This window comes from Saccopteryx bilineata, chromosome 3 (genome assembly GCF_036850765.1).
Source record: "Saccopteryx bilineata isolate mSacBil1 chromosome 3, mSacBil1_pri_phased_curated, whole genome shotgun sequence".
NCBI lineage: Eukaryota > Metazoa > Chordata > Mammalia > Chiroptera > Emballonuridae > Saccopteryx > Saccopteryx bilineata.
Genome location: NC_089492.1, coordinates 12,928,800 through 12,952,814, shown reverse-complemented (window position 1 = coordinate 12,952,814; position 24,015 = coordinate 12,928,800). Strand labels below are relative to the sequence as shown.

Sequence of the window (24,015 nt, the reverse complement as noted above, 5' to 3'; positions counted from 1 at the left end):
GTGGCCCTTGGGAACCATGAGATATAAAGCCCTGGGCTAGAGTGGGCATCGGCACTGTCCCCTCACTAACTGAGTGGCCCTGGGGAATCATGAGATATAAAGCCCTGGGCTAGAGTGGGCATCGGCACTGTCCCCTCACTAACTGAGTGGCCCTGGGGAACCATGAGATATAAAGCCCTGGGCTAGAATGGGCATCGGCACTGTCCCCTCACTAACTGAGTGGCCCTGGGGAACCATGAGATATAAAGCCCTGGGCTAGAGTGGGCATCGGCACTGTCCCCTCACTAACTGAGTGGCCCTGGGGAATCATGAGATATAAAGCCCTGGGCTAGAGTGGGCATCGGCACTGTCCCCTCACTAACTGAGTGGCCCTGGGCAAGTGACTTCACCTCGCTGAGACTCGGTTTGCCCTGTAAAAATAAAAAAGCTATACTAGATTATATTGTAGATGGTCTACAAGAAAAACCCTGTACTTTCTAGAAATTGAAAGACCATTGAGTTATGCTATAGAAAAAAAAAAAAAAGATACAACAAAACAAAAAACCTCCAGGTAATTCTCACTTTAGCCAACATATATATTTCTAAACGTATAACAAATTTCTTTAAGATGTACCAGGAGAATTCACTGTCAGTTTCTTAGAGATGGAAGACCTTGTGAATATTCTTTATTCCCCAGGTTAACTCCTGATTTCATTCCTACGCCCGAGCACAGGTGCACAGCAACAAAGACATTGTTACTGCAAAGTAGTGTCCACGTTTTCTGGCCAGGCCTTGCTCGGAGGGAGCAGAGAGAAGGCGGCTATGCCAGGAGGCGTAGACTCATTCTAGAAAAATACTAGGTTGACTACGTCAAGTGTCTTCAAGTTCACATTTACATTCCACACGGTTATTTTTATCTGAGGTGGGCAGACCTAACCAAGTTCACGACTACGGCGAACGATCTTTCAAAAGAAACCACTGTAGGGGGGAAAAGTTCCGCCTCATGGGTAAGAACTAGAATAATGGCATTGTTTCATGATGCTAATCCGTATTTTACTAGAAGTGACGAGGACACATGTGAGCGGCAGCAGGAGGGTATGGAGGAGTGTTAGTAATTGTTACACCAAAATAAAGAGGGAGAAGAAAAGGACTGGGATGGGGAGAGGGGAGACCCCTCACAGCCCAGGGACAGCCTGGCAGGCTAAAAGGACGAAGTACTGAGTCCATCACTCTGGTACTGAAACCGCCTACCAGCCCGAACCGCCAGGCAGCATGCACACCAACCCAGTCACCCGGAAACACACGTCCTCTCCGCGCCTGGACCTCCCCCCACCCCCCACGGCTGCACTACCCCACCAGGACCGCAGAATCCACCAGGCTAAGTAATTCATTCAATTACTAAGGCTGCTGAGGTTAGACAGAAAGCAGCACACGTCCGAATTCAAGCATCTCCTGGGAAAATACACCAGGGCAAATCGGGCTCACGCCGCTGGGCTGGGCAGGAGCAAGGAATTCTCTCGGTGAGCGGTAGGAGAACCCTTCCCAGGACACACCGGGGCCTGGGCGGGCAATTGGGATATTCCTGGGTATAGGGTTTCAGGATTCTGGCGACACCCTTATGGAAACGTGGGACTCAAGTGTAGTGCCTTTCAGGCCATGCCACAAGAACCGCCCTTTCGTGTGTCATTTCGGGAAGACTCGGTGAAAAGCCAGAAACGACACAGGAAGGACGCTGGCTGACCACAGTGGAACAGCCTGTCTCTGCCAACTGCTGCTACCCCACCACCAACAATGAGAGAAAGCCACTTGTACAACAGGGGAAACGGTGCTGTCTGGCATCAGTTTCCACGTCAAGAAAAGATCAATGTGATAGAAAAAGAGAGATTTCATTTCATCACCAGTAATACTCGGTTCACAATCTCACCGCCTGAAACACACACACACACACACACACACACACGCACACACGTTGTTATATATGTTGTTAGATTGATTAAGCATAACCACATACACGCAAACATAATAATAGATCCTCATTAAAAAGATTACAGCCATAAAGTCCAATTAAGGAAGAGATATTGGACATGACCTAGCAACTCCAGGCAACGAGTCCATGGACCTCGGTAATACAGACTGTCAATTTTGTTAATTCCAATGAAGTATCTAACAGCAATCACCCTCATCAGGTTCATGAAAATTCCTTAAATGGACCTTGAATGGAGCAAAAGACAAAAGGCTGACCTGTCTTCAAAGCTAAGCCTTCGGCACAAAACAATCTTCTCAAGGTTTTCCCCATTAACATTCCCCTAAGGAGCCTTTTTGGACTATCACCACCCACCCCAATTACCTCTTTCCTCATAAAATGTTTAATTCCACAGACACATGTATGCCTGCTTATGTACTATATGCATATCTGTGCCTGGCGTGTAAAAGGGTAAGAGTCCCTTCCTCAAGAACCCATGCTCACCCTCTTTGGAACCATATCTTGTCCACTGAGAACGCATGAAAGGGCCACACTCTAAGAGTACGGCCACACAGTGATTGTTTGAAGTTGTGACGACTGTCTCCCTGTGCCTCTCCCCTACCACATGCCTGCCCACACCCTCTGCCACCCGCTGACCCAGGGCCTCAGAAACAGCCCCTTTCGGACTGCTGCGTTCCCAGAGCCCTCCGTCCACAGCGGGCCCTCAACGACGCTTTTGGATATAAAAGAAACTAAATCAGGTGACTCATAAAAGGCTATATTTACCGTTAAAGCAGAACAAGCCTTTCTTTGTAGAAACCATTACACACCCTAGACCTATGCTATGTAATACGGTAGCCACGAGGTATATGTGGATGTTTAAATTAAAATCAAGACTTAAAAATTAGAAAATTCAGTTCCTCAGTCACACTAGCCACATTTCAAGTGCTCAATAACGCCACGTGTAGCGAGTGGCCACCGTAATAGATGGCAGAACTGTGTATCTCTTCCGTATCACAGAAAACTCTACCAGAGCGAGCAGCCCTGGCTCAGCCTAAGAGCCCCCCGAGGTCGGCACTGCCTAGGCCATTCACCACGGCACACACGGGAACTGTCAAATCCTGACATAGACCTGCAAGGAAAGCGGGGAAAATTGAGTAAAGAAGACACAGGGGAGGAAGACAACTTCACCTTGGCCCAGCCAACTTCTCACTTTAACCAACTACCACTGTTTTCCTCTTTCACAGCTTTGTTCTTACTTCCCACACCCACCTGCAACACAGCAATGGGAATTTTCAAAACTCCCAGTAGGGCAAAATTTGCTTCAGGCTTCCTTGGCATCATTCATGTGAATCAAATCAGGAGGTCAACTTCAAAACCCCCAAAATGAAAGGCACTCGAGCGATTCTAGGTCACTGTCAAAACAGCATGCCCAGATTTCATGTTTTAAAATAGTCGAGAATGCAGCTGCTGGTCCATCCACTCTGTCAGCAAGCTAGGACGTGCTTCAGTTTATTTATACACACACACACACACACCACCTCACCCCCGCCACAAATCAGCGACTGTCCCCTGGGCCTTGACGAGGGGCCAGACTCCCAGAAACCAGAGCTGAGGGTTTAGAGCCCCTAGGACAGCTCACACAGGTTCTAGATAAAATTAACCCCAGCCAGGTTTCCATAAAACTTCTCCAGGTTGCAGGAGATGCTTCACGCTAGATTCCTCTTGCTCCTGTTTCTATAAAGCCTCGGTTGGAATTAAGATTATAAGAAAAATTTATACGCTGTCCTCAAATCTTTCAAAAACAATACATTTGGGGCCCTGGCCGATTGGCTCAGCAGTAAAGCGTCGGCCCAGCATGTGGAAGTCCTGGGTTCAATTCCCAGCCAGGGCACACAGGAGAAGCGCCCATCTGCTTCTCCCCCTCTCCTTCCTCTCTATCTCTCTCTTCCCCGCCCGCAGCCAAGGCTCCATTGGAGCAAAAGTTGGCCCGGCCGCTGAGGATGGCTCCGTGGCCTCCGCCTCAGGCGCTAGAATGGCTCCGGAACAATGCCCTAGATGGGCAGAACATCACTTCCTGGTGGGCATGCCGGGTGGAACTTGGTTGGGCGCATGTGGGAGTCTGTCTCTCTGCCTCCCTGCTTCTAACTTTGGAAAAATACAAAAAACCCAAAAACAAACAAACAAAAAAACCCAATACGTTTGGCTCTTAAAAGAGAAGGTACAACTGGGCTTGTTTCTCAAACACTTATCAGTTCTCTCTTTTCCTATAAGAATTCTCAGGGAAAATAACCAAAAATTGCCGAGGAACCCAAACTGACCTGTAAGAGTACAAAAGCAGTTGATGGCCTATCGCCACATCAACAGATTCACAGATCACGGTTTAATGCCTTTTTATTTTTAGTCTAATGAATGAATGCATCCATGCTCCTTTAAGGTCATATGCAAAGAATATTTAGTTCCGGGCCTGTGAGAAGGAGCTTTTTAAAGATTTTTTTTTAAAATAATTTCCCCCTCTCCCCCCTCAGTTTGTGGCTAAGTAGCTTCCTAGGTAGAAATAATAAGGCTCTACTTCCATGAAAGAGAGGTCAGGCCTTGAACACCAAAGTCAACCCAGATGTTAAGGGCCGGTGAGGGCTCAATTAAACAACCTGGTTAAAATAAAACTCGGGGGCAAACAAAGCCAGACTGGCTGTCTCTTGGAAACCACTTCCCAGCACTTCCTCCCCTCGAAGGGAAAGACTCCCCCTCTATCCCCCCTCCCCACCCCAGCCACAGCAGGGCAGCACCTCTGACCACCTGCCCCCTTCCCACGGCCTCATCACAGAACTAACTGCTCAGCCCTCCTCAGGCCCACGAAATATGAAGTCACACATTCTACCAGAGACGCGATCTCGGGGAGGAGTCGCTGAGATTCAAACTCTAAACTCCCAAGTGGAATCTGGCCAAAAACTCCATCCCAGCAGGCTCCTGTCCCCAGCAGTAGCAGCCTGCCTCACCCAAGTGAACCTAGTCCGGGTGCACACGCTGTCTACATCCTGCTGAATGCCAGACGCTTAGCAGGACGTAGGTCCTGGCCTTGGGAGACGAGCAGCAGAGCCCCGGGCATCTACAGGGGGCGGGAAGGGGGTGGACTGGGGAGGCACTCCAGGTCTGGAATGCACACGTGCGAGCAGAAACAGATGAAAGGTTTTAAGGGTTTCAGGGAACAGTGAGCATTTCAATGTGGGTGGAACTGCCGGCCATGGGTGGAGATGTCACTGGACAGATAGGTGCGTTGTGGCAAGATGCTTGTGGGCGGCCTTATTCTCCTGGCAAGTTTATATAAATCTGAGATTTCCAGGTCCCCCGACCCCCGGTTATTCTGATCCCATAGGTATGAGGCAGGACCCTGAAATCTGTACTTTAAAACAGATTTCTTGAATGATTACAATCCATGCAGCCAGATCTGGAGACCATTGAACATTCAACAAAAGCTCCACTAAACACAGGCAACACAGACTAAAAACATGCAGCATATTTTTAAGGACCAAGGCTGTTTGGCCCGACATGAGCTCCAGAGTGTCTCGGCAGCGCGCAGAGCCTTGGCGAGCCGGACTCACGGATGAGAGCGCACGCGCGTCGGACCGCCTGGGCCTCCGTGGCTGTCCTGAGAGTTCCCGCTCCGAGCCGCCCTTCTCGCGCCCAAGTCTGAGGGGGACTCCTTTTACAGCTCAGATCAAATGCCCACGTGTGGTTTCCATGTTTCTCTTCCAATTCTCTCTCCCCACATTATGCTCTGCTCAGCTTTGCTTCCTCCACTCCCTATGTCTTCAGAGCAAACTCCAAAGATAACATAGAAAATTCAAACCGTCCGACTTCATTCATATCTTATGGATTTAAATAGGGCCAAATCAAGATTTAAAGTTGTAGAATACTAGAGCCAGATAAGCTTACTTGGGACCATCGAGGGCCCTGCGTCCCAGGAAAACCCCAGCGACAGGTAGGAAACTTGAAGCCCAGACAAGTGAAATAAAATGACTTGGGGTCACACAGCCGGCACGGCCAGGGGACAAACACAGACACCCCAGCTCCCCACCGAGTGGGTACTCCAAGGTGCTGCCAGGGGTCGGCAAACCCATCAGTCAACAGAGCCAAATATCAACAGTACAGCGACTGAAATTTCTTTGGAGAGCCCAATTTTTTAAACTTAGAAACTATATAGGTAGATGCATTGTTATTAACTTAATTAGGGTGCTCCTAAGCTGGCCTTTGCTAAAAACGTCTGATTAAGCCACATGTGGCTGCACAATCCATTCAGGAGCAGTAACTTCTAAGCAAATAAAAAGCCTACACTAAATCCAGGAGCTCCTTACATAAGGATTCGTCATTTAATGATTAAATCCTAGGCTCTGGGCCAGACTCCAGCTTCACTGCTTACTAACCACACAACCTTGGTCAGTTTAGGTAAACTCTCGTCTCGATTTCATCACCTAAAATGAAGGCCGTGAGCGCCTATCTCACAGGGCTGTGGTTAAAATAAAAAGAATCAATATACGTAAAAACACACAGGACAGAGCCCGGCCTGTGTTACATTTTCAACAGAGGTTAGCACCATCACGCTCAAGGTTAAAACCATGCCCCTTTTTTTTAAAGTGATGTATAAAGGGTTTTGCACATTAAAGATGACCTGGTTGGTTGGAGATCCATTTCCTTCCCTCTTACGATCTTTAACTGCTTACTAAGGGTTTGGTGGATCATCCTCTAAACATCCCTGAGATGGTTCTTCAAAGCTTTAAAGTAATTAGAGAGGCAGCCGAAACGGAAAGCCACACAGCACTATGCTCTTCAAAGGCCCACGCTGACCTAAACAGTGACGCAGTGGCCATGAAGAGCCAGTGCTGAGTCGGACAGAGCATGTCATCAGCGCAACACACCTGCCTCACACTGAAATGGAGAGCCAGACCCTGGCGTGCACGGGCGCATGCTCACAGGTGTAGGGACGCTGGTCCCCAAGACAGACCACCTCCATGGTAGAAGACCGAGAAGCCTCCCCCCACCCTAGTGCATTTTCTTTTTTTGTTGTTTTTGAAAGTAACCCAGACAACCGCATGCCAGTCAGTTCAAATATTTCTCAACTCCTATAAACAGACTGCGCACTAGCCCATCACGGAAAAGAAGAAATGGTGATTCTGCCCCCAAAGTCTGGCTTTCCTAGTCTACTGAAAGCCTAGACACTACTTCTTTGTGGCTGAGGACACAGATAAAGGTGTACTTTCATATTCAACACAAGTTGCAAAATCAATAAAATATGAAACTGTACCATGTATTATGGTGCTGAGTTCCTAAACTCCTAAGTTCCATTATAGTTTAATTATTAACCTAAATACACACATTGTAAGAGCAACTTGTACTCTTCATTTTAAAAAAATAGAGCAAAAGAGAGTTAGGACATATTTCCACATCTTACTTTAACAATAGTTATCTAATGACTATAATGATTTTGCTCTTATAGGGACTGGCTTTAAATATGTTCCTAAATATTATAAATAGTTATTAACAGCTAGTACAAAATATTTGCTACGAAGGACAAAGAGCTTTCAGAGTTGTTCCCTTTGAGAAACAATATGGAATGCCAATATATTGGAAACCAGAGACCTGCTAACTGGAAATTCTGGACACCTGCTCTTAAGGATAACTGCTATTCCCTCCTGTCTCCTCCAGCAGGAAGGACTTGAGAAAAACACATCTCAGCCCCCCACCCCCATGCAAGACACTGGACTTTCTGTAGAGGATAGATCCGTATCGAAGTTACAGCCTGTCACGACCGTAAGCCCAAATTCGTATTTACTGCTGACCAAAACAGCTTGAAGCATTTTCTACAGACTCATCGTTCCCCTGATGGTGCGTACACCATTAAAAATAGAGTGCAAGTAGATCCCCAAAAGGATGCAGACGTTGGCATTAATAGCAGTGTAGCTCGTACTAGCAATGAAATGCGATGATCTAAATGTCCCTCAATAGAAGAACAGTTACACTGTGCTACATCCAGACTCTGACATTCCATTTGGCTGCTAGAAAGAGTGAGGAGGATGGAGCCTTGGGTTCTGACACGGAAAGAGAACGGAAATACCCTGTGGGGGGGAAGCGCAAGAAAGACGTTTCTGCTGGGCTATCTTTTGAAAAAGATCACACAGATATACTTTACATGCCATTCTACATATTGACTGGCACCTAGCTCCCCCCCCCAGATGTGTTTATGTATGTGAAAAAGTCCACACGAGACACCGAACCCAACCCCTGCAAAGGGTCCTGGGAGGGTGGATCTAATTTCATATATTTTGTTACACAAATTTTTTAAACTCAAGAGCATGTTTTCTATCTTTCAATTTTTAAGGAAAAACTGACTTAATAAAAATCACTTCTGATGCTTACTGCATGTACAAGAAGTGCGTGCATTCAAGTTTCTCTCTTGTCATCTCCATAAAATATCTCTCTTTTCGATCAGCCAGGCACTTTTTTTATATAAATAAATTTTTAATTTAATGGGGTGACATCAATAAATCAGGGTACATATATTCAAAGAAAACATTTCCAGGTTATCTTGTCATTTGTTGCATACCCATCACCCAAAGAGAGATCGTCCTCCGTCACCCTCTATCCAGTTTTCTTTGTACCCCAGCCAGGCACTTTTTAGGTCACGTGAGAGTCCTCACCCTCCCACATGCCACAGAAATTATTCCTCACCCCCCATGCACATGGATTCCAGACATGGCTAGATAGGAAGTATTCTGGAATCGCAAAAAATGAGCAGAAATCAAATGCTTCAAAAATATATCCAAGCCAGGGTCTGTTCACTATGACATTATTTGGTATTTTGTCCAATACATCAGCTCTACGCTCCTACACTCTACCTCGGTCCCCGCCACAGAGAGGCTCTTCTGGTGTCTTTTCCCACAAGTAACTGCTGCTTTCCCTCCCTTCAGCCACAAGAACCTGCGGGATCTCCTGTTTCCCACCGACAACCACTCTGGGAGCAGCCTCTGCAGAGACCCGGGCTCCCGCTGCAGGGGTTTGTGGGTAAGTGGGGACGTCTTCCTAGTCCATCCTCTCGGGTCCATCCAATAATTAAACATTAAAATGTAAAAGCTTGTGACTCACCGGACCTCAGAAAATGCCATGTCAGGTATTTAAGTTCTTTAAAATAGTACAGCATTTTTTTTAAAAAAAAAAAAGACACATTCCAATGGCTATTCTAGAAAGACATCAATACAACTGACAGGTCCAGTTCCAGAGACCGGTGATGTATTAGAAAATATTCTAAAACAGACCCAATAACACTAACAATGGTGAAGACTGGCTTCAATGTTATATTCTTCTTTATACAGTTTCTATAATGGACATATAAACTATGCCATAATTTTTAAAGAGCTTTAAAAAAAAAAAAAAGACAGTGGTGAAGGCCCACATCAAGCTGACAAACCAGATAAGGGCACCCCTGCTCTGATGTCACCATCACATTCTCCCAGAGAACCTTCTGGAACACTGTTGGCATCCTAGAAATCAGAGGGAGACCTCCCTCATCTCCCTGAGCTGAGTCAACTGCTCACTTTTTTTTTTTTTTAAGATTTTTATTTATTGGTTTTAGAGAGAGGAGAAAGGGGAAGGGAGGAACAGAAAGCATCAACTCATAATTGCTTCTCGTATGTGCCTTGACCTGGCAAGCCCAGGGTTCAAACCGGTGACCTCAGCATTCCAGGTCCATGCTTCATGCACTGCGCCACCACAGGCCAGGCCTCACTTTCCCCCGTCACTCTGTTCCGCCACTGTTACCACAGCAAGCGCATTATTTCTACACTGAAGTTCTTGACTTGCGCGTGGCATTTCCCCCTGTTCACTTGTAAGCTCCTCCAGGACCAGGAGAGCAATGAAGTGATTTTTGTGACCCCAAGATAGTGCCTGACACGTCAGCAGTTTTCAAGTGTCTGGAATGAATGAGAAGCGTGCTCACTGCAAATTCACTCGCATGTTGAACTAAACCCCTATGGGAAATGGGTGCTTACTGAAGCCCATCACAGGGGCCCAGGATACGCTTCAGAGAAGCCAAACTCTCATCTGACTGGGCGCAACCCCCCCAACGCCCACATTTTCCAACGTCACCACAGTTAATGAGGGGACCAAGCAGGTAGCTGTCAGTGTGCAAGCAGACCCTGAGCGATCCGGCAACCAGAGGCAGGAGAGGTCCTCGGCCTGGGCACGAGCCGGAGGCCACGCCCCTTGGACAGAGGTTTCTGTGTTACGGCTGGTGGTGGATTTTCAACAGTGGTGGTGGACACAGGGGTGTCTGTTTTATTTTCTGTATCTTTCACATGTGATTATGTGTCTTTTGTATGTTTCAGCACTCACTGAAACCATTAAAATAGTTCAAAAGATTTTTTTTTCTTTCTGTTGATTTAATTTACATACTATATATATTTCCTGTGTTTTAGGCACTTTGGTATGGGGGGGTGTAGCAATGAAGAAGTCAGTCTGTACCTCAAGGGGTCTGTAGTCAACTTGGGGAGACACCAACACAACACACCAGGACAGTGCCTTAGCCAAGGGCTCCTCGTTTTAGGGAACCCCGAAAAAATGGTCTAGGCACTCGTTCCTACTGCCTCCCATTCCTCAGGGAGTGAAGGAGAAGCTCAGGACAACCCCTGTGAAAGGGGGAAATCAAGTCACAACCAGCTGTGTCACTCAAGGCTCTACAGCCAGCACAGTGCTCACAGTGACCAGAAAGCACATCAGGCCACCTTATGCCTCAGAGGGCCCTTTTCCTTTATTTTCCATGCTTCTTCGCTTGTGCTTTCTTCTCACCTGGAGAACTTTGCCGCTTCTCATAGGTGGAACTCCAGGGTTTAAAAAAAAACACACAACTTTTAAATGTGAGTCAGCTAAGCTCTGATCACTTAGTCTGCCTGCCCCGTGAAGCCGCCCCCAGGGAGAGAGTACACATGCCGAATCTGAGTCCAGCTCGGGCTGGAAGCCTCCCCTCCATCTGCTTACCACGTGTGTTGGTAGCCATGTCAGCCACTTTCTGAAAGGCGTCCAAGAAGGCAGCTGCTGCTACTACTGTTGTCCTAAAATACAAACAGATGACAAAAGCATGAGGAATGTCTCTCCCTGGCAAATTCATCAGAGCCAAAGGGCTCAAGCCTCGGCTGGGGACGGCAGTTGTCTTCTAGGAGAAACGACCCAACCGGACAAGGACAGCTCTCGCTCTGTGGACCCACTTCCTCCTCAGGGAGGACTCCTTCTCGTATTCACAGCACTCTGCCCCGGTACCGTCCAGCTTGTTTGGTGCTAGTCAGTAAATGCTGGCGATTTCTTCCTATCCCGTTTCACCTGGCAGGATACAATTACTACCAGCTGAAATTTCACAAAGGAGGAAAAGACAGGTGTTTCTACCAAAAAGAAAGACGTTATTTAAAAAATACATAAATGATACCAGTAAAATTAATTTTTTTATTTTTTTATTTTTTTGTATTTTTCTGAAGCTGGAAACGGGGAGGCAGTCAGACAGACTCCCGCATGCGCCCGACCAGGATCCACCCGGCACGCCCACCAGGGGGCAATGCTCTGCCTATCTGGGGCAGTGCTCTGTTGCGACCAGAGCCATTCTAGCGCCTGAGGCAGAGGCCATGGAGCCATCCCCAGTGCCCGGGCCATCTTTGCTCCAATGGAGCATTGGCTGCAGGAGGAGAAGAGAGAGACAGAGAGGAAGGAAAGGGGGAGGGGTGGAGAAGCAGATGGGCGCTTCTCCTGTGTGCCCTGGCTGGGAGTCGAACCCGGGACTTCCGCACACCAGGCCGACGCTCTACCACTGAGCCAACCGGCCAGGGCCTAAAATTAATTTTTTTTTAATAAATTTTTATTAATGGTAATGGGATGACATTAATAAATCAGGGTACATATATTCAAAGAAAACATGTCTAGGTTATTTTGTCATTAAATTATGTTGCAAACCCCTCGCCCAAAGTAAGATTGTCCTCCGTCACCCTCTATCTAGTTCTCTGTGCCCCTCCCCCTCCCCCTAACTCTCTCCCTCCCTCCCTCCCATGTCCTCCCTCCCCCCCCACCCTTGGTAACCACCACACTCTTGTCTATGTCTCTTAGTCTCATTTTTATGTTCCACCAATGTATGGAATCATGTAGTTCTTGTTTTTTTCTGATTTACTTATTTCACTCCTTATAATGTTATCAAGATCCCACCATTTTGCTGTAAATGATCTGATGTCATCATTTCTTATGGCTGAGTAGTATTCCATAGTGTATATGTGCCACATCTTCTTTATCCAGTCTTCTATTGAAGGACTTTTTGGTTGTTTCCATGTCTTGGCCACTGTGAACAGTGCTGCAATGAACATGGGGCTACATGTGTCTTCACGTATCAATGTTTCTGAGATTTTGGGGATATACCCAGTAGAGGGATTGCTGGGTCATAAGGTAGTTCTATTTGCAGTTTTTTGAGGAACCACCATACTTTCCTCCATAATGGTTGTACTACTTTACAGTCCCACCAACAGTGAATGAGGGTTCCTTTTTCTCCACAGCCTCTCCAACATTTGCTATTACCCGTCTTGTTGATAATAGCTAATCTAACAGAAGTGAGGTGGTATCTCATTGTAGTTTTGATTTGCATTTCTCTAATAACTAATGAAGCTGAGCATCTTTTCATATATCTGTTGGCCATTTGTATCTCTTCCTGGGAGAAGTGTCTGTTCATGTCCTCTTCCCATTTTTTTATTGGATTGTTTGTTTGTTTGTTGTTGAGTTTTATGAGTTCTTTGTAAATTTTGGATATTAGGCCCTTATCTGAGCTGTCGTTTGAAAATATCAGTTCCCATATAGTTGGCTGTCTGTTTATTTTGATATCAGTTTCTCTTGCTGAGCAAAAACTTTTAATTCTGATGTAGTCCCATTCATTTATCTTTGCCTTCACTTCTCTTGCCATTGGAGTCAAGTTCATAAAATGTTCTTTAAAACCCAGGTCCATGATTTTAGTACCTATGTCTTCTTCTATGTACTTTATTGTTTCAGGTCTTATATTTAGGTCTTTGATCCATTTTGAATTAATTTTAGTACACGGGGACAGGCTGTAGTCGAGTTTCATTCTTTTGCATGTGGCTTTCCAGTTTTCCCAACACCATTTGTTGAAGAGGCTTTCTTTTCTCCATTGTGTGTTGTTGGCCCCTTTATCAAAGATTATTTGACCATATATATGTGGTTTTATTTCTGGGCTTTCTATTCTGTTCCATTGGTCTGAGTGTCTATTTTTCTGCCAATACCATGCTGTTTTGATTATCGTGGCCCTATAATATAGTTTAAAGTCAGGTATTGTAATGCCCCCAGCTTCATTCTTTTTCCTTAGGATTGTTTTGGCTATTCGGGGTTTTTTATAGTTCCATATAAATCTGATGATTTTTTGTTCCATTTCTTTAAAAAATCTCATAGGGATTTTGATGGGAATTGCATTAAATTTGTATATTGCTTTGGGTAATATGGCCATTTTGATTATATTTATTCTTCCTATCCAAGAACAAGGAATATTTTTCCATCTCATTGTATCTTTTTCGATTTCCCTTAACAATGCTTTGTAATTTTCATTATATAGGTCCTTTACGTTCTTTGTTATGTTTATTCCTAGGTATTTTATTTTTTTTTGTTGCAATCGTGAAGGGGATTATTTTTTTGAGTTCGTTTTCTAATATTTCATTGTTGGCATATAGAAAGGCTATGGACTTTTGTATGTTAATTTTGTATCCTGCGACCTTACTGTATTGGTTTATTGTTTCTAATAATCTTTTTGTGGAGTCCTTCGGGTTTTCGATGTATAGGATCATATCATCAGCAAAAAGTGATAGCTTTACTTCTTCTTTTCAGATATGGATGCCTTTTATTTCTTTGTCTTGTCTAATTGCTCTGGCCAGAACTTCTAGCACCACGTTGAATAAGAGTGGAGAGAGTGGACAACCCTGTCTTGTTCCTGATTTAAGGTAGAAAGTCCTCAGTTTTATGCCGTTTAATAGGATGTTGGCTGATGGTTTATCATATATGGCCTTTATCATGTTGAGATATTTTCCTTCTATACCCATTTTGTTGAGAGTCTTAAACATAAAATTGTGTTGTATTTTATCAAAAGTCTTTTCTGCATCTATTGATAAGATCATGTGGTTTTTGTTCTTTGTTTTGTTGATATGGTGTATTACGTTAACCGTTTTGCGTATGTTGAACCATCCTTGAGATTCTGGGATGAATCCCACTTGATCATGATGTATTATTTTTTTAATATGTTGTTGTATTCGGTTTGCCAGTATTTTGTTTAGTATTTTAGCATCTGTATTCATTAGAGATATTGGTCTGTAGTTTTCTTTCTTTGAGCCATCCTTGCCAGGTTTTGGTATGAGGGTTATGTTGGCCTCATAAAATGTGTTTGGAAGTATTGCTTCTTCTTCAATTTTTTGGAAGACTTTGAGTAGAATAGGAACCAAGTCTTCTTTGAATGTTTGATAGAATTCACTAGTATAACCGTCTGGGCCTGGACTTTTATTTTTGGGGAGATTTTTAATAGTTTTTTCTATTTCCTCCCTGCTGATTGGTCTGTTTAGGCTTTCTGCTTCTTCATGACTCAGTCTAGGAAGGTTGTATTGTTCTAGGAACTTATCCATTTCTTCTAGATTGTTGTATTTGGTGGCATATAATTTTTCATAGTATTCTACAATAATTCTTTGTATTTCTATGATGTCTGTGGTGATCTCTCCTCTTTCATTTTGGATTTTATTTATTTGAGTCCTGTGTCTTTTTTCCTTGGTGAGTCTTGCCAAGGGTTTGTCAATTTTGTTGATCTTTTCAAAGAACCAGCTCCTTGTTTTATTGATTTTTTCTATAGTTTTTCTGTTCTCTATTTCATTTATTTCTGCTCTGATTTTTATTATCTCCTTTCTTCGGCTGGTTTTGGGTTGTCTTTGTTCTTCTTTTTCTAGTTCCTTAAGGTGGGAAGTTAAGTGGTTTACTTCGGCTCTCTCTTGTTTGTTCATATAGGCCTGAAGTGATATGAACTTTCCTCTTATTACTGCTTTTGCTGCATCCCAGAGATTCTGATATGTCGTATTTTCATTTTCATTTGTCTGTATATATCTTTTGATTTCTGCGCTTATTTCTTCTTTGACCCATTCATTTTTTAGAAGTATGTTGTTTAGTTTCCACATTTTTGTGGGTTTTTCCCCCTCTTTTTTGCAGTTGAATTCTAGTTTCAAGGCTTTATGATCAGAAAATATGCTTGGTACAATTTCAATTTTTCTAAATTTGCTGATATTGCCTTTGTGGCCCAACATATGGTCAATTCTTGAGAATGTTCCATGTACACTAGAGAAAAATGTATACTCTGTCGCTTTGGGATGAAGTGTCCTGTAGATGTCTATCATATCCAGGTGTTCTAGTATTTCGTTTAAGGCCACTATATCTTTATTGATTCTCTGTTTGGATGACCGATCTAGAGCCGTCAGCGGTGTATTGAGGTCTCCAAGTATGATTGTATTTTTGTTAGTTTTTGTTTTAAGGTCAATAAGTAGCTGTCTTATATATTTTGGTGCTCCTTGGTTTGGTGCATATATATTAAGGATTGTTATGTCTTCTTGATTCAATTTCCCCTTAATCATTATGAAATAACCATTTTTGTCTCTGAGTACTTTTTCTGTCTTGTAGTCAGCATTATTAGATATGAGTATTGCTACGCCTGCTTTTTTTTGGGTGTTGTTTGCTTGAGTATTGTTTTCCAGCCTTTCACTTTGAATTTGTTTTTATCCTTGTTGCTTAGATGTGTTTCTTGTAGGCAGCATATAGTTGGATTTTCTTTTTTAATCCATTCTGCTACTCTGTGTCTTTTTATTGGTAAGTTTAATCCATTTACATTTAGTGTAATTATTGACACTTGTGGGTTCCCTACTGCCATTTTATAAATTGCTTTCTGTTAGTTTTGTATCTAGTTTGATTCTTCTCTTTTGTTTTTCTATCATTTGTTTTTGTTTGTTTGTGTTCCATACTTCTTTCCTCTGTTGCTACCTTTTTTAAGTCAAGTGTTTTTGTGGTGGTTTTTTTAAGGGTGGTTACCATTAAGTAATGAAAAGGGTACCTACCATATTCATTGTAGTGCCCTATCTTATAAGTATTTCTGCACTTCATCATCCTTTGCTACTGTTAATCTGCATCCTCTCCCCCCTTTTTTTTCCTTTGTTGTCACAGTTTAAGTTTGGTTTTATTGTGTTCTTGGTGGAGCTGTTACTTGTGGTGTTGTTTTCTTTTGTTCTTTGAATCTGGTTGGAAAACCCCCTTTAGTATTTCCTGGAGTGGGGGCTTTCTGTTGATAAATTCTCTCATCTTTTCTGTATTTGTGAATGTTTTTATATCTCCTTCATACTTGAAGGATAGCTTTGATGGCTATAGTATTCTTGGCTGAAAGTTCCTCTCTTTCAGGGCTTTAAATATTGGGGTCCACTCTCTTCTAGCTTGTAGAGTTTCTGCTGAGAAATCTGATGATAATCTAATAGGCCTTCCTTTATATGTTGTACTCTTCTTTTCCCTGGCTGCCTTGAGAATTTTTTCTTTGTCATTGGTTTGTGTCATCTTTATTATGATGTGCCTTGGAGTGGGTTTGTTGGGGTTAAGAAAACTTGGTGTTCTGTTTGCTTCTTGAATTTGAGGCTTTAGTTCCTTCCACAGGCTTGGGAAGTTCTCGTCTATTATTTGTTTGAGTATATTCTCCATTCCATTTTCTTTCTCTTCTCCCTCTGATATACCTATTATTCTTATGTTATTCTTTCTGATGGAGTCAGACAATTCCTGTAGGGCTTTCTCGTTTTTTATTATTTTTGAGTCTCTTTCTTCTTCTCTCTGTTGTGCCTCAAGTTGTTTGTCTTCTATTTCACTAATCCTATCTTCAATCTGGGCTGTTCTGTTAGCTAAGCTTGTTACCTCGTTTTTCAGCTCGTGAATTGAGTTTTTCATTTCTGTTTGATTTGTTTTTATAGTTTCAATTTCCTTGGTAATATATTCTTTGTGTTCATTGAGTTGTTTTCTGATCTCCCTATATTGCCTTTCTGTGTTTTCTTGTATATCTCTGAGTATTTTTAATATTTCTATTTTAAATTCTCTGCCATTTAGCTCCAAGGCTTCCAATATGTTAAGTCTTTTCTCCATAGATTTTTCCACATCTATTTGTGTTACCTCTCTTTCTTTTGTATCCATAATATTTGATTTCCTCTTTCTTATCGGCATCTGAGGGTGGTCTTATTGATAGCACTAATTAGAATTAATAAAGAGTAAAAAGTAAAAAAAAAAAAAAAAAAAAAAAGGGTAAAACACCCCACAAAAAAAAACAGTAATAATTTATTATTTCCCCCTTTTTTTCTCTCTTCTCTTTCCCTCCTCTCCCCTTCTCAGGGAAATATCGTGCCTATAATGGAGGGCCTGATTTGGGGTGAAGAGTTCAAGGGGCAAAAAAAAAAGGGAGTAGGGACCTACTAAATGCAAAAAAAAAAAAGGAAGAAAATCTTAGACAAGCATAAGATGATTTGCTTGTAAGTGATGGTCAACTAAGAGATATAATGAGAGGGATAAGAGGGAACCAGAAAAAAGGACCAAAAAAGAATAATAAAGAAGAAAAAATAAAAATAAGTAAAAATCTGTTGTATTAAGTGGAGCGAAGACTAAATACAATGGAGACCTTGGGTTGGGAAGACCCAAAATGCCACAAAAATAAACAAACAAGAAAAAAAAAAATAAAAACAAAAGCAAAAAAGAGAAATAAAGCCAAAAAAAAGCCTTGAGTCCCAAATTAACTAATTTGTTCGTGATTGAGGATTATATGGGAGGAAAGTAAAATGAGAAAAGAAAAAACGAATAGAAAGGAAAAAATAAGAAAAAGAGAAAAACGAAGGAAGAAATAAAATAGGAAGAGAAAAAAAACAAAATAAAGCAAGACAAAAAAAAAAAAAAACAAAAGAGGAGAGAGTGAGAGTTAAGTGTTTTGGAGTATAACCTTAAAGGAGGGTGAGGATGAAGAAGAAAAATAAAATGCAACACTCATGAGTAGTGTAGTTCAAGAAAGGGGAAGCATAAGATGGGGAGAGAATAGAAGGACCGAGGTGGAGGAAATAAAGGCAAAAAGAAGAAACAAACAACAACAACAACAACAAAAAAATTAGTGGATCAAGTTGTAAAGTCTGTGGGTTTTTCTTGATTTTGAGAGGTTAACTTCTTCCTTTTTCTTTTCTCTCCCTCTTCCTGGTCAGTGACTCTGTACCCCAGGCTCTGCCCCTGTGTCACTCTTAGGTAGGGATTTGCAGTTGATGGGATTCTATGGCAATGTCATATAATTGGCTTTAGTCTTGCTGGAAGTAAAGGCTTGTTGGCGTTTGCAAGGTTCAACGATGAGAGAGTTTGCTTTCCTGGATTCTCTCTCCTAGTCCCCCCTTTCTGAATTAGCAGCCTGGTGATCCAGCTATAAGGCTGCAACTGCTTCTGCCTGGGGAGTAAGAGGCTCAAAGAGCTGGGAAATCCCCACTCTATCCCCACTCAGTGCAAGGCTTTGGGAAAGGCTCTGACAGTCAGGGCCTCCAGTGTAATCAGGCGGGGGTGGGAGTCAATTGTTGTCAAGGTGACTGTTCAGCGCCTATCATTTAGTTGGACTTCTCAACCCAGGCTTTCCACACTTTGTAGCCTGTTTTTGCAGGGAAGAAGAGGCACTAGTCTCTGCTTGCGACTAGTGTAGTATAGATCTTATTATCTGCCAAGACCTTCTTGTTAGCGTTTATCCCTGAATATGGAGGCTCTATCAATCAGAAGTTGCCCCCGCCCCTTTAGCGAGAGGCACTAAAAAATATCACGCCTCTTGTCTTCGATCGCTGAACTGAGAGAGATCTTATCAATTAGAACCGAGGGTGCGCAGATTTCATGGGTTAAGCTAATTTCAGTGATTGGGTCGCAGCTGTGCTTCTGAAGGTATTTTAGGCTGCCTGCGCGCGCCCCTCCCCCAACGCTTGATTGTTAGCTTGAATGGCTGGGTGAGGTGCCCCGCCCACGGAGAGAATCTCCCAAGCCTCTCCCGCTCGCCCTGCCGCTGGCGGCTGGACCGCACCAGGCGCAGGATAATGGAGCCCCCTGGGTGTGCGGGCCAGCAGGGCGCCCTGGGCGCGTGGAATGCCCAAGGCATGCGCGCGAATGGGGCACTCCGGGCACCGGTGGCCGGCGACCCCCACTCGCAGTGTGCGGGCGCTGGGAACGTCAGCGGTGTTCAACAGGACCGGGCACGCGGCGGCTGCTCGCGGTGGCGGCTCGCTGCGGCCGCTCGCGGCAGCTCGCGGCTCCCAAGTATGGGCTGACTCACCACAGGCGCACTTCCTTGCGGTTTGAAAGAACGTCCCTGTGGTAGATTTCTCCACACCCTCCTCTCAGATTCAAGTGATAACAGTCCTTTCGCTATCAGTTTGTGTGGAACTCCGGAATGCTCCGAGGATAAATTTTTCTGTTTCTAGTTGATAAATTTGTTGTGATTTAGGGGAGAGCTGTCGGACACGCTGCTCACGGCGCCATTTCCGTGACGTCACTTAAAATTAATTTTTGAGTAGGAAAGTAATATATACATGAATCTGGAGAAGGAATCTTGGCGAGAGATCACCTAGTTTAAATGACTTACTTTAGAGATGAAAAAACTGAGACCATAACGACAAGGGGACCTTCAAGCTCACCAGTTCATACCACAGCTGGGACGAGAAGTCCTGGTTGACTCCCAGTCCCATGCTCATCCCACAAGGCAAGAGCCTGGCTATGTGACTTTTCTTTCTAAATCATAATACGATTTGTGATACTGTTTCTCCAACCTCAGAATGCTATCTCAACTGTAATCTTCTGAATTCCTAAAAGCTAAGGATAGGGAGAAGTGGCTGTACTCATTTGCTGGCCTAGAAATAATTGTGAATTCCTCACACGTTCTTGAGCACTAGAAGATGATGCCCTGAGCATTCTGTGGTCTATTGGTTCCGGGAGCTATGATCCAAGATGTCACTCAGCGACGAACCGTGCCAGGGTGGTGGATGTCCGGAACAAGCCAGCCAGCCCCAGGATTCGCACTTTACAATCGAGCTTTAGCCTGATGCTAATTTCCAAGGATTCCACATACGAATCCAGTCTTTACTGAACATCCCTAAGAATAAAAGCTGCTGAAGGAAGATGAGAATAACATTATAAAGCAGCGGTTCTCAACCTGTGGGTCGCGACCCCGGCGGGGGTCGAACGACCAAAACACAGGGGTCGCCTAAAACCATCGGAAAAACACAGGGGTCGCGACCCACAGGTTGAGAACCGCTGTTATAAAGGAAAAAGTTCAAAACGGAGAAAAAGCAACGGCCTTTAAATACAAACAACAATGGCTAGAAAACAAAAGGTCCCCAGAGGTGCTGGGCATGGTCACTGGAACACCTGGGCAAGTCCTTAGAGCCAAACTTCAAAATAAGGCTTGCTATTTTCCAGTAGAGCAAGAAAGCATAATGCTTAAAAAAAATTTTCTAATGACATAAAAAAACAAAACCAAAATTAATCAACGATCTGACGTCAAATGCGAACCCTGGAAAAGTGAGCTTGATCAAACATCCTAGGATTTATAAATAGCTCACTCTGATTTACAGTTAATATCTGACACCGTGGCTGGATTTATTCTCATTCGAGTCGATGCTGATCATCCAAATTTAATGAGCCTGCTGCAGTGGTGCCTTGCGCATTACACGTCAGCTGGGCTCCACTGAAAATGAGGACGGTGGTCAAGTGCGACAAATTAACAGCTTTTAAACACTGCCTTCCAGTGAGTCACATTTCTCTGCCTGCTGTTGTCACAAGACACCTTAGCCCTCTCGGATGGGGCAGAACAAACATGCAACCACGGGCAGCAGAAGGAAGCGATCCAGCTGAGGATTCCCCAGACTCATCCGCCTCTTCTACGGTCTCATCTTCATCTTTTCTCGAACACAGACACGACACCATGCACGTGAGGCCCCCGTAGTGCCTTCTTTAGCAGGCACGACAAAGTAAAGAAATGGCCCTCGCACTCAGGAGACCTAAAATGTTGTTTAAACATATAAAACGTACTCTGTACCAGCTGGGATAAGATAAGATGGCTCTAAGTCTCACTTTGTATGTTTCATCGGTTAATTATTGTTAGCTCTGGCTTCCTCACTGGGAAAAAGGAAAGGGTATCTTTTCCTTGGTCAACCCTGAAAGCTTGCCGGACAATTAAATGAGGCCAGATAAGAAAAAATATGTGTGTGTGTGGGGGGGTGGTAAATACACGTTTTATTGTTTTACTACAGGAGAACGCCCACAGGACGGAGGCTAACCTATTTGAAATAAATGATAACAGTGGCAGAGATGGGGAGCAGGGGCGAAATAAATAAGGTGCAGGGTCTTGGCATTCCTAGCAGAGGAGTTTGGATCCGGTTTGGCGTTAAGTAACCACAATTTTTTGAGCAAAGAAATGGTAAAGGTCTTGCCAGGTGGAGAAGGAGCCCACCGTTTACCCAGAAGCCCACTCCTAGCTCTGGAAATCCCAGGTTCGTGGATGGGAATCCCGGGCCACCGGAAGGTGCAGGACTGAAAGGAAAACTCCACCACCCCCTGAGTTCTTCTCTCCTGACTTCCAGGGGAGCCCGGCAACATCCAGTCCCGTGGCCAAAGCTGTGGGCAGTAAGCCCTGGTGTCCACAGGCAAAGCGCCAAGAGCACCATGTCATCCTTCTGTCCTCTCTCCGCCATCCACATAGATTTTGATCCTAAAAAATACCTACCTGCTTTGTTCTCTGGAAAACCAGCCTCCTACATCCAAGCCAACCTATCATCCCCCAAATGCCATGAACAAGAGTCATGAAACTGTTTTTTTAAATGTCCCATCCCTCGTGGAGCACCCACAAAGTGCAAAAGGATGCCTTCTTCCCACTGATGGACGAGCACTTAGGTTTCACAAGATGTTGATGTATTTTCTATTTCTTACCAAATGATACATGAACAAGCATGAGACGAGGCACTAACAATAGCCCCTTGGAGCAGATCAGCACCAAACCTTACTGTTTCTTGAGCAGTCGCATCGAGGCATAATTTGTATACCGTAAAAATTCACCTCTTTAAATCTATGAGTCAACAATTTTTTAATAAATTTAGAGTTATGGAACCACCACCACAGTCCAATTTTAGAATATTTCCATCACCCCAAAAAAGATCCCTCATGCCCCATTTGTAGTCAAACTTCTTTTCTATCCCTGACCCCAGGCAACCACAAAATCTACATCTGTCTCTACAGATTTGCTTTTTCTAGACATTTCATGTAAATGGGATTCTACAATAGTCAACACTAAGTTTTAAACTCTTGACAAGAATAGAGTAAGCAGAATGGACTCTGGAGCCAAACTCCCTATATTCAAGTCCCTGTCCTTTACCAGCTGTGTGACTTTGGAAAGGTTATTCAGCTTACCTGTGCCTCAGTTTCCTCATCAGTAAAATGGGGATAATAACTGTACTTAGCACTTGGGGTTGTAAGATTTAATTATGTTCACATGCCTGGCACATAGTGAGTGCTCTATACATGCTGCCCATTTTTACTTTACCTGTAATTCCCCATTTAACTCTCAAAGTTCCTGTGGAAGGAGGCAGAACAGATGAGTTTAACTTTATATGCGGGGATCAGAGGCCAGACCTACAGCTAGTTAAGGTGCAATGTTCAAATCAGAACCCATCACATGCTTCGCTATAGGGGACACTTCCCACGTTAACCCCAATCTGCCCCTTGAGGCCTCCCTCTTCCATCCTCTGGACACCCATTTTCCTGCAGGCGACATGCTTCTACTTACCGAAGCTGGGACTGTAGTTTTCCTGCTTTGTTTATGAAATCTTCCCAAACTGGATAGCTCCCCTACAACAAAACAAAGCCGTCCATCAGTAAGTCATGCTGTGAGAGACCTCTGATTAAGACAATAGCACAACGCCCAATCTGTGTATGCCCTCTTCCTCTGCAGCCTGTGGTATGCCACCCAGGGTGTATAGCAACGCATCGGCGCAGGACTGGGTTTAGACTGTGCTCCACCCCTGTCATCTAGACCAGCTGCAACATGTTGGGCAGAATCTAATACACCCATTGAGGCATCACTTTCTTGAGTCAATAGATGGTGGGTCCAAGTTCAAGATGTGCAGATATTCAAGTCTCTCTGCCTTGAACCACCTGATCATGGCCCTGGCTGTTGGCTCTCTTATCCCACATGGCAGGGAAGAGGGAACCAGAGTGACCAGGACTCCTCCCCAGGACAGGTGGCTAATGGGAAGCGTTATTAGGCAATCAGAATCTCCAGGTTGGGAAGTTACCTAAATATATATCAATATAACAACCCTACTGACGGCTCAAACCCAACATCTATGTACAACATGGCAACAGGTGGTTCCCCAGCACATTTCAGCTAACAGTGAACGCGCCACCCACCCACCCCCGTGGCAGCCTGTATTTGCTACCCTGCCCTATAATATATATCCATACAGCCCTCATTCGAACCTTCTGGGCAACTGCAGAGTTAAAAGCACTCCTGTTTCCACATGGAAGTCTTTTCAGAGAACTGAGGATAACCACCTTATTCACCACAGCTTTCCTTCTTCCAGCCACCCACGTGCAATTCTGTCTCCACCGGGGCCCCTGCTTCACAGCATCCTGGAAACACTCCATCGTGTCTCCCTACTCTTTGTTCTAAGCAAGGTGCTCAGACCCAGACCCAAACCCAAACCTGCAGGTACAATACTGCCATGGCCAAACCAGAGCGGGGCCCGGCACCGTCCTGCACATCAGCATTACACTTATATTGGGATCAAGTAGCCAACCAACCAAGAGGTGATGCAAAACACACCCAGAAAAACAGAAACCATGGTTACAGAAGTGACGGTTGGCACTGAATCATTTAAATAGAGAACTAAGACTAAACACCTTGGGAGTTACGGCAGCAGGGCAGAATGCAAAAGCTATGAACCTTAACA

General features: G+C 44.1%; 1 protein-coding gene across 5 annotated transcripts in view; it reads right to left on the bottom strand.

Annotated features, from left to right (window-relative positions):
- The window catches only part of MTSS1 (MTSS I-BAR domain containing 1), a 158,653-nt gene that overhangs the window by 112,611 nt on the left and 22,027 nt on the right, over positions 1-24,015 (bottom strand). For all 5 annotated transcript variants that reach the window (XM_066265684.1, XM_066265689.1, XM_066265686.1 and 2 more), the window contains 2 exons: positions 22,851-22,912; positions 10,970-11,043 (listed from right to left, as the gene is read on the bottom strand). In XM_066265684.1, coding sequence (XP_066121781.1) covers positions 10,970-11,043; positions 22,851-22,912 — 136 coding nt within the window. The remainder of the gene's footprint in view (positions 1-10,969; positions 11,044-22,850; positions 22,913-24,015) is intronic.